Genomic DNA, 14,884 nt, shown 5'->3' with positions numbered 1-14,884 from the left:
AGCCCCCATAGTAGAGGTACATGTATTTAATGGATACATCAACGGCAGGTGGACCTGAGGGAGCCCACCCCTCTTAAAGGCACAGGAGTGCAAAGGACACCCAGCATATAGCACAATGGCAGCCAGGGTGTCCTAGTGCACCCACGTACCTAAACTCCAACATGCAAATAAAAATGGCCACCGCCCAAGTCTATAACTAGCTAATTAAGCGGTGGCTGAACTGATGGGCACTGATAGGTGGCACTGATGAGGAGGCACTGATGGGCATTGACAGGCATAACTGATGGGCACTGAAAGGCAGCACTCATATATGGCACTGAAAGGTGGCACTGACTGGCATTGATAGGCGCCACTGACTGGCACTGATAGGCAACACTGACTGGCACTGATAGGCAGCACTGAAAGGCAGCTCTGATGGGCGCTGATATGTGACATTGATGTGCACTGATATGTGACATTGATGTGCACTGATATTTGGCATTGATGTACACTGATGTGCACTGGTACTGTATGTGACATTGATGGGCACTAACAGGTGGCAATTATGGGCACTGACAGGTGGCACTGATGGGGCTACACTGATAATCAGAGCACTGATGATGCATTGATGATCAATATACATGTCCCCTCTGAGGAATGCCGCTTACTGGCTCTCCTCTTCTCACACGCTCTTAGCATGAGGAGAGGACTGCCGATAACTGGCATTTCCTATTTACATGCGATCAGCTGTGATTGGACACAGCTGATCACATAACAGAGCCTACGTCATCACCTCTTTACTGCGATCGGAGATCCGCTGCGCCGATCGCCGCACCGCATGCCCCTGGGGGCGTGCATGCGCCGCTAGAGTGGGAGGATGTCATATGACATCCTCCCAGAATGAGAGAACCACCGCCTGTCCATCATTTCCTTATATGGCAGGCGGGAGGCGGTTAAGCAACACATCATAGAGCGAGCATTGGCTACAGATCAGTTTTTTTTTTGGAGGGATAAAAAAATCAATTTTTAGTAGAATGTGGAAAGGTAACAACATTTATGGAGACCAGACTAATGGCGTGCATACAGGTTTATGGAGTATGTGTGTGTGCAGGGGCGGACTGACCATTTGGAAACTCGGGCACTGCCCGAGGGCCTGGGGTCAGTAGGGGGCCCCATGAGATGCCCCTGGGACCTTTTTCATAGGCTTTTTTGAGTTTGGGCAAGGACACAGGGGCCCCATGATCCCCTATTGCCCGGGGGCCCATGAGTTGTCAGTCCGCCCCTGTGTGTGTGTATGATTGCCTAGCAGACAAACTGCAGACAGAGTGGCAGCAAGCTACTATGAGTCATATGTCTGGTGTAGGATTGTGCATGGACAGTTGATAGAGTGATTAACACAAAGGTTCTAGCTTGTAGGATAGCGTGAGGAATCCTAAAAGTGTGTGCTGCTAGACTGCTCCCCAACACTTGGAGTGCACCAGATTGCATGTAAGATTTGTATCTGCCTGTGTGTGGTCAGCCAGTTAGATTGGAATGGAGTCTCCCTCTAGTGGTGGCCAGATATACTGCGGACTATGAAAAGTGTATCACAGTGTATCTAAGGCAGGGGTGGGCAAACTTTTTGACTTGAGGGCCACAATGGGTTCATATATTGGACCCGGGGGCCGGACCAAGAGTAGATGAATGATGTGTATGTGTCATCCATAGTAAGTATAGTAATATTCCCCCATAGTAAGCATAGTAATTAATCCCCCATATAGTAATTCATCCCCCATAGTAATTCATCCCCCATATAGTAATTCATCCCCCATATAGTAATTCATCCCGCATAGTAATTCATCCCCCATATAGTAATTCATCCCCCATATAGTAATTCATCCCCCATATAGTAATTCATCCCCCATAGTAATTCATCCCCCATAGTAATTAATCCCCCATATAGTAATTCATCCCCCATAGTAATTCATCCCCATATAGTAATTCATCCCCCATATAGTAATTCATCCCCCCTATAGTAATTCATCCCCCCTATAGTAATTCATTCCCCATATTGTGTCAATTCACTTACCTTTGCTCCGCGCGTTCCTCTCGCCGTGTTCACGCGCCGTTCCGGTCTTCAGGGCGGACTGTGAGAGGAGCCTAGCTCCCCTGCTGCCCCGCCTCACGCTGCCCCGCTCCTCACGCTGCCCCGCCTACACACATCCTGACAGGCAATGTTTGCCACGCTCCGCGGGCCGGATTAAAAGGTCCACCGGGCCGTAGTTTGCCCATTGCTGATCTAAGGGCTCGTTCGCACTTGACTTTATTTCTAACTCTTGCCAAACGCCCCTATAGCGTTTCACAGGCGTTAGACAGGCGTTTGTGAAGCGTTTTTAACGCTCCCCAAAGCCCCATGTGCAGTTTTGAGGTGGTTGATAGGCATTTGCCAAGTGTTAAAACCGCACCACAAATGCCTATAATGAAGTTAAATGGTCTTAATGCTCCACAAACGCCTCACAACCGCATCACAACTGCACCGCAAATGCCTGGCAGGCGTTTGCGGAGCGGCACCATAGGCTTGAATGGGAGGCTCCAACTCCTCCTGACTTGACACGAGGCGTCGCTAATGCGTCAGTGTGAACAGCACTGTGTGATGATATGTGCAGAATTTTCATAGGCGTTTGAGAAGCATTAAAAACACTTCCCAAAGGCCTGTCTGACGCCTGCTGACAAAGCTAGTGTGAACTAAGCCTTACTGGCTCACAGTAAGCTTCCCATCATTCCCTCCCACACCAAACAAGGTCCTTCCCTCAGCTAGCTAGTGGCTGTGGGCTTGCTTCCTTGACAGCCTAGTATAAAGATTTATTGCTGAGATATAAATTGTTGCGGACCCCAAAACAGACCAATTTTCTAGTGAGAATGAGGAAGAGTTTGAATGTTGGTCAGGTTTTCAGGATTTCTATGTTTCTATTGGAGATATTTTCTCTCCCTTCCTGCCCCAGTGACCACACATGAAGTGCCTAATTGGGAAGAATGCAGCTATGAAGGTATCTATGCAGCAGGGGTGGACTGACAACTCATGGGGCCCACCGGCAATAGGGGATCATGGGGCCCCTGTGTCCTCGCCAACACCCAAAAAAGCCTATGAAAAAGCCAATGAAAGGTACAGGGGCATCTCATGTGGTCCCCTACTGACCCTGGGCCCTCGGGCAGTGCCCGAGTTTCCAAATGGTCAGTCCGCCCCTGCTATGCAGCTACACGTTTCTGTCTGTTTCCCACTCAAAAAAGTTTTAAAAACCTATGCAGGCAGTCAATGCTCCCTATGCATATTTACATGATAACCAGTTGCCATTATCTGAAATCTTTAGGTGGAGTTCTTCTTTAAAACTTGCCATATGGGAGATCCCAACTTGGTCCTGTCCAACACGGGTCAGTTTTTTATATCCATATAATTCATAATCTGTTATCAGGCAACTTACTTGACAGTTGTCTTTGTTTTGGTAAACTGTGGTTCAGGTAGCAACGTTTTGCATATGCTAAAGAAGAATCTGCAGCCTCTATATTCCATACCTAAGGAAGGAAAACAAACTGCATTTGTTCTAATGGAGTATATCATTTCTCTTTATAGAATTAAAACTTATATCTAATGGATCACCACTAATAAAATCATTATTTGTTCTGAACACCACGCATCTTCTTTCAATCAAAACCATCATCATCTTAGTCATCAACAAACAGTATTAGAAATGAGCAACTATTTAAAAGTCATTTATTTGGGGGTATTTTGTATTGTAAAAGGAGCTCCAAAACCCAAATCAGGGACCCCTAGGATAGCAGCAGTGATACATTGGGCTTCAGTGCAGAAGGAGATTAGCTTTAGCAGTCTAGAGCAACGAGCTCCTGGCACCCTCTGACCCTCATACTAGTCCTGCCTGAAACAATACACTAAGGGCTCATGTACACGGGGCATTTGGAAAACTCTTCTGACCGCTGGAAACTGACTGCTGGAAAACGCAAGTTATAAAACGTCAGTTTCCATACCGCGTTTATGCACGTTTATGCATGTTTGCATTTAGAAGCATTTTTAACCACTTCCCGTCCGGCCGTTGTATATAAACGGGCAGACGGTGGCAGTACAGGGTTGGGTGGCCGTTTATAAACGGCCTCCCTGCACCCTGCTTGTGCAGCACCACGATCCAGTACCTGCTGTGTCCTCCGGACACAATGGAACACCGATCGTTGGACGGGACCTCTGTGTGAGGTCCCGATCATGTGATCACTGATTGGCCAATCAGTGATCACATACAGAGTAGTACGCAAGATATCACTTGAGACATCATTGCTTACTACGTGTGAAATCTGTAAATGATCACAGAGGTCACATGGTACAAGGCTATGCACAACAGCCTTGTACCTTGTGACAAGCTGTGACCAATCACAGCTCACACAGTAGTTCTCAATGGCTGCAAGAATGCAGCTAGAGAGAAGGAGAAATGATTTCTTTTACAGCCTTTATGACTGTAAAAGCAATCAGTGTAAAAAAAAAAATCTTCATCACCCCCAACAAGTAGTACAGTGGTGTCACCTTGGTGACACTATACTGCTAGATGAGAAAAGGAGACAAGCGCCTCTAAATGCAATAAGTCTTTTTATTCAATTCTAAATGTAGAAACACTCACATGTGTGAAGTTACAACCCTTTGCGCTGTTACAACCCTTCCTCATTTTTTCTGAACACTGTACTGCTAGGGTGACAGTATGTAAAAAAATAAATACATAAATAAATAATAATATAAAAATTAAAAAAAAAAAGTAAAAAAAAAGTTTAAAAATTATAATTTTTGGTTATAAACTAATTTGGGTTATTTTTTTTATTTACTAAAAAGATAACGGAATACATTTTGGCCAAGATTTATGATGAAATACTATTTATTTACAAAATTTTATAAGAAAAACACTTTTTTTCAAAATTGTTGGATTTTTTATTTACATAGCAAAAAAATAATAATCCCAGTGGTGAATAAATACCACCAAAATAAAGCTTTATCTGTCTCAAAAAAATGCTAAAAAATTCATATGGGTACAGTGTTGCATGACCGCGCAATTGTTATTCAAAGCGTGATAGCGCTGAAATCTGAAAATTGGCCTGGACAGGAAGGGGATAAAAGTGTCCGGAAGTGGTTAAAATATAACCTCAAGAGACCCTCCCAAATGCCCAGAATGCACTGAAAATTAGTAAATAATTTACTATTTCAGACATTTTCAGAGAATTAGAGAGAGTAGAAGCAGAAAGAGCAGTATGTGTTGAGATGACATGTCTTCTCTGGTTGTATTCACTATGGATCCCATCATGAGCAATGCGGCACGTTCTACCATTTTTTCATTCACGCAAAACCTGGATCTGACTGAGCTGGTGTACCGGGGCCATTTGAATACATGGAAAACGCTTTGCATGCATTTCTGATGATGAAAAAAGGCTCTGGACAGCATCTTGATATGGAACAGTTAAAAAACGCTTCTAAACGCAAAAGCTTATAAACGCAGTTAACCGCATTTACAAGCATTTGGCGTTTGAAACGCTGGTAAAATCTACTTCTGGCCGCAATTTTGGTGCGTTCAAAGAAACGACTGTAAACTCAACTGCCTGTAAATGACTGTAAATGACATAGTGTACATGGACACATAGGAAAACATTAGGGAGAGTTCAGCAGCTGCAGAAAAAAATGCTGAACAGCTCCTGAATGTGAGTTTATCAGCTGCAGTGTACATGAGTCCTAACATTTAACCAGGGGCGGACTGACCATTTGGAAACTCGGGCACTGCCCGAGGGCCCGGGGTCAGTAGGGGGCCCCATGAGATGCCCCTGCTACCTTTTTCATAGGCTTTTTTGAGTTTGGGCAAGGACACAGGGGCCCCATGATCCCCTATTGCCCGGGGGCCCATGAGTTGTCAATCCGCCCCTGAACAAAGCTTACTTCTCAGAGCTGGAGGCTGCTATAGCCATACTTGAAGTGGTAGTAAACTTTTATGGGCCCGGGTGATTTAATCCATAATGTGCTAATATGCACCATAAACTAGTACATTATGGCATACTTACCTTAAAAACAAAGCCCTCCAGTGGCGTGCTGTCACTGATGACAGGGCTTCCATCTTCACCCAGTCTTCCTTCCAGGTTTGCGAGCTGCAGCTGCTTGAATAGCCGATCCGTGATCCCACACATGTGCACCAGAGTCATGGCCATGGCACAGGGCTCTGAAGAAGCAACATGAGTATGCCATCCCTTCAGAACGCACGCCCTGCTGGTGTCACCAGCTGCATCCTGTGTGAATATCTCCTAAACACTGCAATTTTAGCAAATATCCACTGTACCTACAAGCAAGTCTTATAGGCTTACCTGTAGTTAAAAGTTCAAAAGCGGTGTTTACTACTGCCTTAACACCCCCTAATGAAAAACACATGCAAAACAATCAGTAGGTCCAAAGTGAAGGACAGATGATGTTATATGCATACATTCATTCTTCTAGTAAAAGCCGAGCTTTACCCCCAGCCCCCTCCAGTGGGTCTTCCCTGAAGGCCCTACAATAGAATTGGTTTCCTGGACCTTGGATTGGCTCCGATGAAAAGGGGATCGCCCCTCGAAATGCATCAGCCATTTGAGGGTCTTCTAATGCTTTGGGAGCTGACCTAGTGATGTGATTGCTTTGGATACTGATATGCCTTTGTCAACACAGTCATTTGTGAGTATATATCTTTTTAACTCAGTAAAGATAACTCTTAGGTAATGCACTAGGCCGGTGCACCCTCTGTTTCCTAGTTTTTGCAGTGAGTTCCTTGGGTTTTCCCCAACCCTTATAGGGAAGCAAGGCGCGTGAGGATGTTTTCAAGGACTGGAAATATTTCCATCATTTCACCACTCTTGAGCGCAGGAGGCAGATTTCTTGTTCTTTGGTTGTAATCAATATTTTTTGAGCCTTCCCTGGAATAAGCATTCAGTCAATGAAGTCAGAGCAAAGTTACAACTCCCAATCTCCATACTTTTGAATTTTTTTTAATTAGTCACTCAATGTATTGGCACTATTAAATTGACATGACAGCCATGCAATCAACCTTTTCAAAAGGAGAGGTTAGCAGTGACATACTCTATTCAGTAGGGGAATTTCTTTGAGCATTAAAATACTTTCTCACCGCTTCCACCATGTTGCATGAAGTTGGATTCACTCCCCTTCTACATTTATTTATTGCATTGAGAGCTTCCATTCGGTTGGCTTCTAACTTAGTTGACAGTTTAGCTGCTGGATCATTTTCCTGGAAGAGTGATCATATTCAGTCATTTTCATTACACAAATAACAGAAATAGTTATAAGGACAGTAGGTGTGCGCTGTGCCACAGTACAGATGGAGATGAAAGTGGTTGTAAACAGGGGCGGACTGATCATTTGGAAACTCAGGCACTGCCCGAGGGCCCGGGGTCAGTAGGGGGCCCCACGAGATGCCCCTGGTACCTTTTTCATAGGCTCTTTTGAGTTTGGGCAAGGACACAGGGACCCCATGATCCCCTATTGCCCAGGGGCCCCATGAGTTGTCAGTCTTCCCCTGGTTGTAAAGGTTCCAAGTTTTTTACCTCCATGTATTCTATGCATGTAGATAAAAAAAACCTTCTGTGTGCAGCAGTCCCCCCCAAGCTCCCCCCCCCCCAATACTTAACTGAACCCCATCGAGATCCAGCAATGTTCACGAGAGCCTAGACTCTCCGGGGACTCTTCCTCCTCATTGGCTGAGACAATGGCTCCCACTGTCAATCACATCCAGTGGACCAATGAGGAGAGAGGGGGCAGAGCTAAGCTGCAGCTCTGTGTGTGAACTTAAAGTGGAACTTCACTCTCTCAAGCAACATGGACTATTTTTAATCTTTATGCTGCTAACATTAGTGAATACATAGGAAAGCATATACTATTTACTTGATTTAAACCTTTTTTTTTAATTTCAATAATTTTATTTAATTTTTCAAGGATAAACAAGGGAAAATAAGGGAAAAACAGGGAAAGGGTAAATGGTTCAGTCATACAATATTACAATAGACAAAGTATGATTGATCTTTTTGTAGTAATTCCGTTCTAGGATGTATGGTGTGTTGGTCTTGATTTAGCAATATCATCAGAGGTATTCGCGTATATTTGATGAGCTTTTTTGGTGAGATTTCGGAAGTTATTGGAGGGGAGGTAGGGGAGGATAGGAAAGATGGGGAAGGATCTAACTGGGAGATTGAGGAGGTACCAGTCTTGGTATGGGATATGGTTTCGTCTCTTCAAATGTCATCAGTGTTGTATAGAACATTTTTGGTGTTTTAGCCAGCGGGTCCACTGGGTGTTGAATTTGTGGTAGGAGGAGGTGTTAATTGCGGATAGTTTTTCCATTTGACATTGGGTGTTAAGGTCTATAATTAATGCAGTGATTGAGGGGATATTATTCGTATTCCATAATCTAGTAATATTAATTTTTGCTGCAAAGAGTATGTGGGTAATAATTGTTCGGGAATGGGTGGAGAGTTTCTCTATTCCAATGTGAAGTAGTGCCAATAAGGGGTTCGGGACTATCGGAGATTTGTTTATTTCGGATATTAATTGGAATGTAGTATTCCAAAAAGATCAAAGTGACTTGCATGACCATAAAATATGGATTGTTGAGCCTAGTTCGCCACAATATCTCCAACATGTAGGAGTATGTTTCGGATAAAAAATCGAGAGTTTAATCGGGGTCAGGTACCATTGATGGAGTATTTTTAGATATGACTCCCAGTGGGAGCTACATCGGGTAGCTTTATAAGTGATGTTGAAGGTATTTTCCCAGCATTTTAAGATTTTTGGGTTGAAAGGATTTTTTCTCAATTGGTTAGGGAGGTTGTTTGTATAGTGAACTGTGAGTTGATGAGGTGCGCATAGAAGGTGGAAATACCTTTACTCGGGTATTGGAGTCTGGTGAAAAAGGTGTAATCTGTAATTGGTAGGATGGTGTTGTGGGATAATTTGTTTGTATGTAAAAATTGAGCGATTCTTAAATATGTAAAATTTTCAGTAGTAGGAATATTATATTTGGTTTGGAGAGACTTGAAGGAGAGTAAAGATTGGTTGAAATGGAGATCTGCTAATTTAGTTATTCCTTGTTTTGTCCATTGAGATAGGTCCAAAGAAGGGATGTAGAGGTGTAGTATATTGGTTGGAGTAGGTACATGTTTAATATCTTTAAATTTAGTAGATAGAAGGTCTCGCCAAGCTTGCAGGGATGCTATAATGCAGGGATATTTTAGGTGTGGTTCTATGATTTTGGATGGTGGAGACAAGAGTATATTTTGAGGTTTTAGAGGTTGGAAGGGAAGGGTTTCCATTATAGACCTAAACCTTTTTTTTTTAACATCTCTTCAGTTACTTCCTGGTTTTCATGCCTAGGCAAATAATGTCATACATCCCAGCAGTCTTCAGGAGAAGACAGAGGGTTCTCAGCTCAGCCAATGCCTAAGCAAAGGGCAGATGCATTCCAGGAAGTAAATGCTACATGAATCATCCGCCCTTACTCAAGATGGCCACTGTCAGGTGTTTTTCTAAAGGATTTCTCAGCAAAATAAAGAATGGAGACATAGATGGATGAGCTTGCTTTGAATATTAACAATGAATTGAATAGCGTTTTTGGTTTGTGGTGTTTAGATGCGATGAAGTTCCACTTTAACAAAGTATTTTTTTTGCTTGATTCACATTTTATATATTTTTATGTGTGCCGGCAATCATTATTTGTTTGTTGGTATATTTTTATGTTTATTTGTTGTCTATAGTGTGCATTTTGATAGTGGTCATGTACAATCCTATGCTTGTAATGGGTGATGACTTACTGACTCAGCAGAAGAACTTTATTAAAGGGACTAGCACTTAGAGATGGGTGATCTGATGTTTCTTTTGCAGCATATAATTCTAATGAGGAAGGTAAGGATAGCGAAGGCAAATTGGGTCTTATATGATGGAAAGTATATGTTATCCATTTGGCGACCAGCCACAGTACATAAAATGTGTCAGGTTGAATCCTGCAGGCAAAATCATGTACATGTACAGTATGTGATTTTGCCTGCTCAGGCTAAGGGGGTGCTCTTTGATTTTATTGGATATGTTTGTAACAAAAAGTAGAAATTTTTTTTTTTTTCAAATTTTCAGACTTTTTTCATTTATCACAAAAAAATAAAAAACCCATTGGTGATCAAATACCACCAAAAAAATCTCTATATGTGTGAAAAAAAATAATTTTTATTTGCATACAGTATTGCAATGTGCAATGGCAGTTAAAGTAGCGCAGTGCTGAATGGCAAAAAAAATGCCCTGGTCATGAAGGAAATGAAACCTTCTGGAGCTCAGGTGGTTATAATTGTATATGCTAGAAAGAAAATATATGAATGACATACCTGTGCAGCAGCCAGTGCTATCAAGGCCAGCAGGCAAAGGATGGAGATCAGCAAGGTCTTCATTTGTCCTGTAACATATTTTGTGCATTTGTTGTCACTTTTTGCAATAGTTTGCCACATAAAAGGATTATAAACAGTGGCGTCCTGAGGCAGGTGCGGGGGGTGCGCGCCGCACCGGGTGAACCCGACTGCACGGGGTGACACCGGACCCGCTCCACAAAAAGGTAAGTTGTAAAGCAAGCCAACAATCCCCGCAAGATGGATCCTGCGGGGATCGTCGGCATGCAACCTATATGGGGTGATACCGGACCCACTCCAAGAAAAAGTAAGTTGTAAAGAAAGCCGACGATCCCCACAGGATCAGAGTCCATTATGCTCAATCCGCAGATCTGATCCATTCTGCGGGGATCGTTGGAGGGGGTGTCACCAAGTGTTACCGCACTAGGTGACACCAACCCTAGGGATGCCTCTGATTCTAAACCCTAGTTCTGGTTCCTTTTTTATTCTGGATAGAGTTGGGGATAGGTAAAGCAACAAAAATGGCAACCACCCCAATTAATAACTAGCTTTCAAAGTAGGGTACACATGGAAGGGCTTTGCACCAATGTCAGATTGCTGTGTCCCACTGGGGAGACTTGCCTTTAGTTCCTGAAAACCCAAGACGAAATGAGTGGAACTCTCTCCAAAGTGAGAAAATGTCCCCTTAGATAGTTGTCACTAGAGCAAGTGTCCCAGCTGAAAGATTTCCTGCTGTGGTGACAAATCAGAATTGCAAACTTTTTTACTTTTTTTTTTTTTTTTGCTAGTTACCTTACTGTTTGGCTTACAAACTGGCTTCAGTATTTTCAGAGTCACTGATATTGAACAACTATAGAGATCAGGAAAGTGAGAGGAAAGTACATATTTGTGTATTTATTGAGGTCAATAACAATTAAAACAAGAACTGTATTACAACCAAGCAATTAGCATTTTCAGCATATTTCAGAAATCACATATTCTCTCTCTAAAGTTTCCTTTTAAAATATATCTAAAGCCAATGTTTCTTTTTTTATTGTTGTCTGTGTTGTCATCCAGGAGATACACTTTCTCATTGTATGTCCTGCTGATCATTATCACTGAGACTGACATTGCAGTTAAATACAAATTTTTGGAGTATCACTAGAGAAGAAAATGAGATCTTCCAAATAGAAGGTTTTTTCCAGATACAACAGTCTAAGAGGAGAGTTTCCCTCACTTTTGAGAAATTTCTTGTTACGTTCTGAAGGTACAGTAAATCTCCCCAATGGCAGGTCAGCTTGTACAAGCACAATTATGTAGCTGTACATTGTGGCTTTTTTTCAGGTCTGCTTGTGCATGCCTGTGCGGACCTGGAAGACCGTGCGGTCATTCACTGCAGCACAAGCCGATCAGTGGAACTGGTAAACAACATGGGGCTCTATTCAGACAGCAGTGCTGTCACACTTTATTTCTCCCTGCAAAAGCAGGGAGTAAAAACTGGCACATTGCTTAGTAAAACAGCACATAGTACAAACACTAAACATTGTTAGGCACACATTTAACCCCTTGATTGCCCTATATACTAACCTAACCTTTCTCAACCAGGGTGCCCAGGCATCCTGGGGTACCTTAAGGTTTATTCAGGGGGTGCCTTGGCAAAATGTCTACAAATTGCCCCAAAACTCAGCGGGTGGAACAAGCCTGCCTTTTAGTTACACAAGGCCCCAGGTTTTCATTGTGCAGCATTCCGACCTTCCAGCCTCCAACATCCAGACAGCCAACGACATCATCAGTTGATAAGGAGGATGTCAGCTGCCTGCACAGCATCTTAGTTTGACCCTCCCCTGCCCCTCTCCATCAGCACTGGGGTCACATTAGTTCAATGATGGAGAAAAACTGAGGGAGAAAAGAAACATTGGTATACTACTCAGTACCAGTGTGCAAAAATGACACTGGCTGGGAAGAGGTTAACATCTAGGGTGATCAAGGGGTTAAATGTGTGCCTAACAATGTTTACTATATGTAAAGTCTGCTGCTTTTTACCTGCTTTGCAGGAATGAGAAACAGAGAGATCATTCCCTCTGTACAAAGCTCAGTGTTGACTGTCAACACAGAGCTCTAGGCTGTGATTGTACACAGGTGATCAGAGGGTCCTGGCCATGATTCATTGACCAGGGCTTGCTGACAGGTTTCCGATGTGTACAATCACAGCAGGTGGCGGAGGGGGCATGCATGCACGGACCCCAAACCCAGAAGCAGACAGCGCTGTAGACGTATGTGCGGGTCACCCATTTGCAGTATAATGTGTGCGGACGATCTTCAAGTGGTTAATCTTTTTATTTTGAGATTATTATTGTGTTGTATAGCCCGAGGAATGTTTTAAAATGCTCTGCTCTAGTTCTTTCTACACTTTACCAATCAAGCTTATTTACTGAGAATTGTAGATCTAACAATTTATAGCCAGGATTCCTTGAGACCTTAAAATAAAGATTCCTCCTGGGTAAAAAGATTGAGAAAGGCTGATCTATACTATTGGTGAACAAACCTGTAAAGTTGGAAGGCACCTACCTGAAAACTCCTCAGTCCCTCAGAGAGGTGGAGGATATTCAGATCTCACACAGGATTCTAAGTATGTAAGAACATTCCTCTATTTATAACAGCCAAAACAATGCTATCATTGATTTAGTCATCGATGTGAAAAGTTGTGTAATTGGCCTATGTGGCTTATATGGTTTATGTAATTAAACTCGGATCACCAATTCAAAATGTTCCACTATTAAGTGTCCTCCTGTTAAGCTTTTATTATGAACAATAAGGGATGCTCTGTGTGGTTTCTGGGAAATGATAATAAAAATAAAGGAGTGAAGAATACACCTGGGAAATGATCCATCCAACAAAAGTCTTGGGCAATGCGATTAACCATGGTGACAATGCAAAAACTAATCGATGCCATGTTTTTAGGACAGATTCTGTTGAGAAAACAATATGGTAATCAAACATACTGAAAAGGTTCTCGTCACTGAAAATTCAGTATTCAGTGATCAAAAGGCTATCAACATGTTAAAACACTTGTGGGAGTCCAGCAGTGAAATCTGTTTGTTGGTGCTCCCTTATGTAGGCCATAGACGGTTCATTTTTTCAGCCGACAAACGAAACATCGGTCATTCTGTTGCCACCAATGATTGTGAAAATCGGCTGTTTTTTGCAAATTTTCCAGCTTGACCGATAAAAGAAATGAGGAGGAACCGCGAAAATCGGCCGGTGACGTTACCCCCCTAACGGTGCAAAAATCGGCCGATTATTCTTTCAGATGAATAATAGGCCGATAAACGAACCGTCTATGGCCTGCATTAGGTGCAATTTGTGTCATCATGTTAGTAAAGGGTACAGTATGAATAACCATTTTTTTTTATTTTAGTTTTGCTTTAAGAAGGGAAGCGTCAAAGTTTTACTACTGTCCGTGTCCTTTCCAGACAGAATCACCTGATTGATTTGTCCTGGTAACCATTGCCACCAAGACAGAAAGTGATGAGAAATTCAAAATATCAGAGGCGTCACAAGAACCAGAAGTACATTATTATCTTTCAATAGGTAGACCTCGTTCTGGTAAAAACTCTCTAAGAGGAAATTTCCCGTCACTTTGTAGAGATATTATCTCACTTCTTGTTGTATCCCTAATACATGAAGTGAAGGTAAATCTCCCCAGTGAAGGTAAATCTCCCCAGGACAGCAACAGGGGGTGTGTGGGACCTCTGCAGTAAGACCACTGCTTTCATACCGAAAGCAAAGTTCTTCTCTACATCATGCTGATAGAGGACAGGCTTTTCTACTCAAGATGCAGCTGCTTTTTTAAAAAAAGACTGTGACCATGGACACCTTTTGTTTTGATGCAACTGGAGCCACCAGCTCTCTGTTCATGGACCACTGAGAACTGAGCAATCAGTGGTCTTTGATAGCTCAGCTCCCAGTTTTAGAGCCAGTGGGAGACAGATGCAGCATCAGGCCAATGCTGCACCCACCTAGGTAAGTATGGTTTCTAAAGAAAAAAAACAAAACATACTTTTCTTTTAGGAAGACTGTACTTAACTTCTCTATACTGCCACCACCATTGAGCCTCTCATGTCCAAGTAAAGGGCACATGTGACACTCACCTTACCTAGCCCCATTGCAGCATTCAGTGCTTAAAGTGGTATTAAAGGTTCGGCTTTTAAAAAAAATTAAGCAACTATCAAACATACTATACTTACCTGCTCTGTGCAATGGTTTTGCAGAGAGCAGCCCCGATTCTCTTCTTCCCCACCGGCGCTCCTAGCTCCTCCCCATTGGCCAGTGCAGCCAATAGCAAGCCGCTTGCTATGGGGGCAATGGTGCGTGCCCTCTCCTGAGCCTGACTCTGTGTGTCCATAAGACTCATAGAGCCACAGCTCACTCAGGCCCCCCTGCTCTCTCCTCATTGGCTCACTGACTGTGATGACAATGAGAAGAGGGA

General features: G+C 42.9%; 1 protein-coding gene across 1 annotated transcript in view; it reads right to left on the bottom strand.

Moving 5' to 3' along the window:
• LOC149455557 (cysteine-rich venom protein-like) overlaps positions 1-13,011 on the bottom strand; it is a 34,048-nt gene extending 21,037 nt beyond the window's left edge. The window contains exons 1-4 of the mRNA XM_089685984.1: positions 12,964-13,011; positions 10,399-10,466; positions 7,143-7,262; positions 3,438-3,528 (exon numbers count right to left, since the gene is read on the bottom strand). Of these exons, the coding sequence (XP_089542110.1) occupies positions 3,438-3,528; positions 7,143-7,262; positions 10,399-10,461 (274 nt within the window). The 5' untranslated portion in view covers positions 10,462-10,466; positions 12,964-13,011. The remainder of the gene's footprint in view (positions 1-3,437; positions 3,529-7,142; positions 7,263-10,398; positions 10,467-12,963) is intronic.
• Positions 13,012-14,884: the final 1,873 nt, after the last annotated feature.

This window comes from Staurois parvus, unplaced genomic scaffold (assembly GCF_062004578.1).
Source record: "Staurois parvus isolate SC_StPar_1 unplaced genomic scaffold, SC_StPar_1.0 ptg000390l, whole genome shotgun sequence".
Lineage (NCBI taxonomy): Eukaryota > Metazoa > Chordata > Amphibia > Anura > Ranidae > Staurois > Staurois parvus.
The sequence above is the reverse complement of the archived record's forward strand: the minus strand, read 5'-3'. Positions and strand labels throughout refer to the sequence as shown.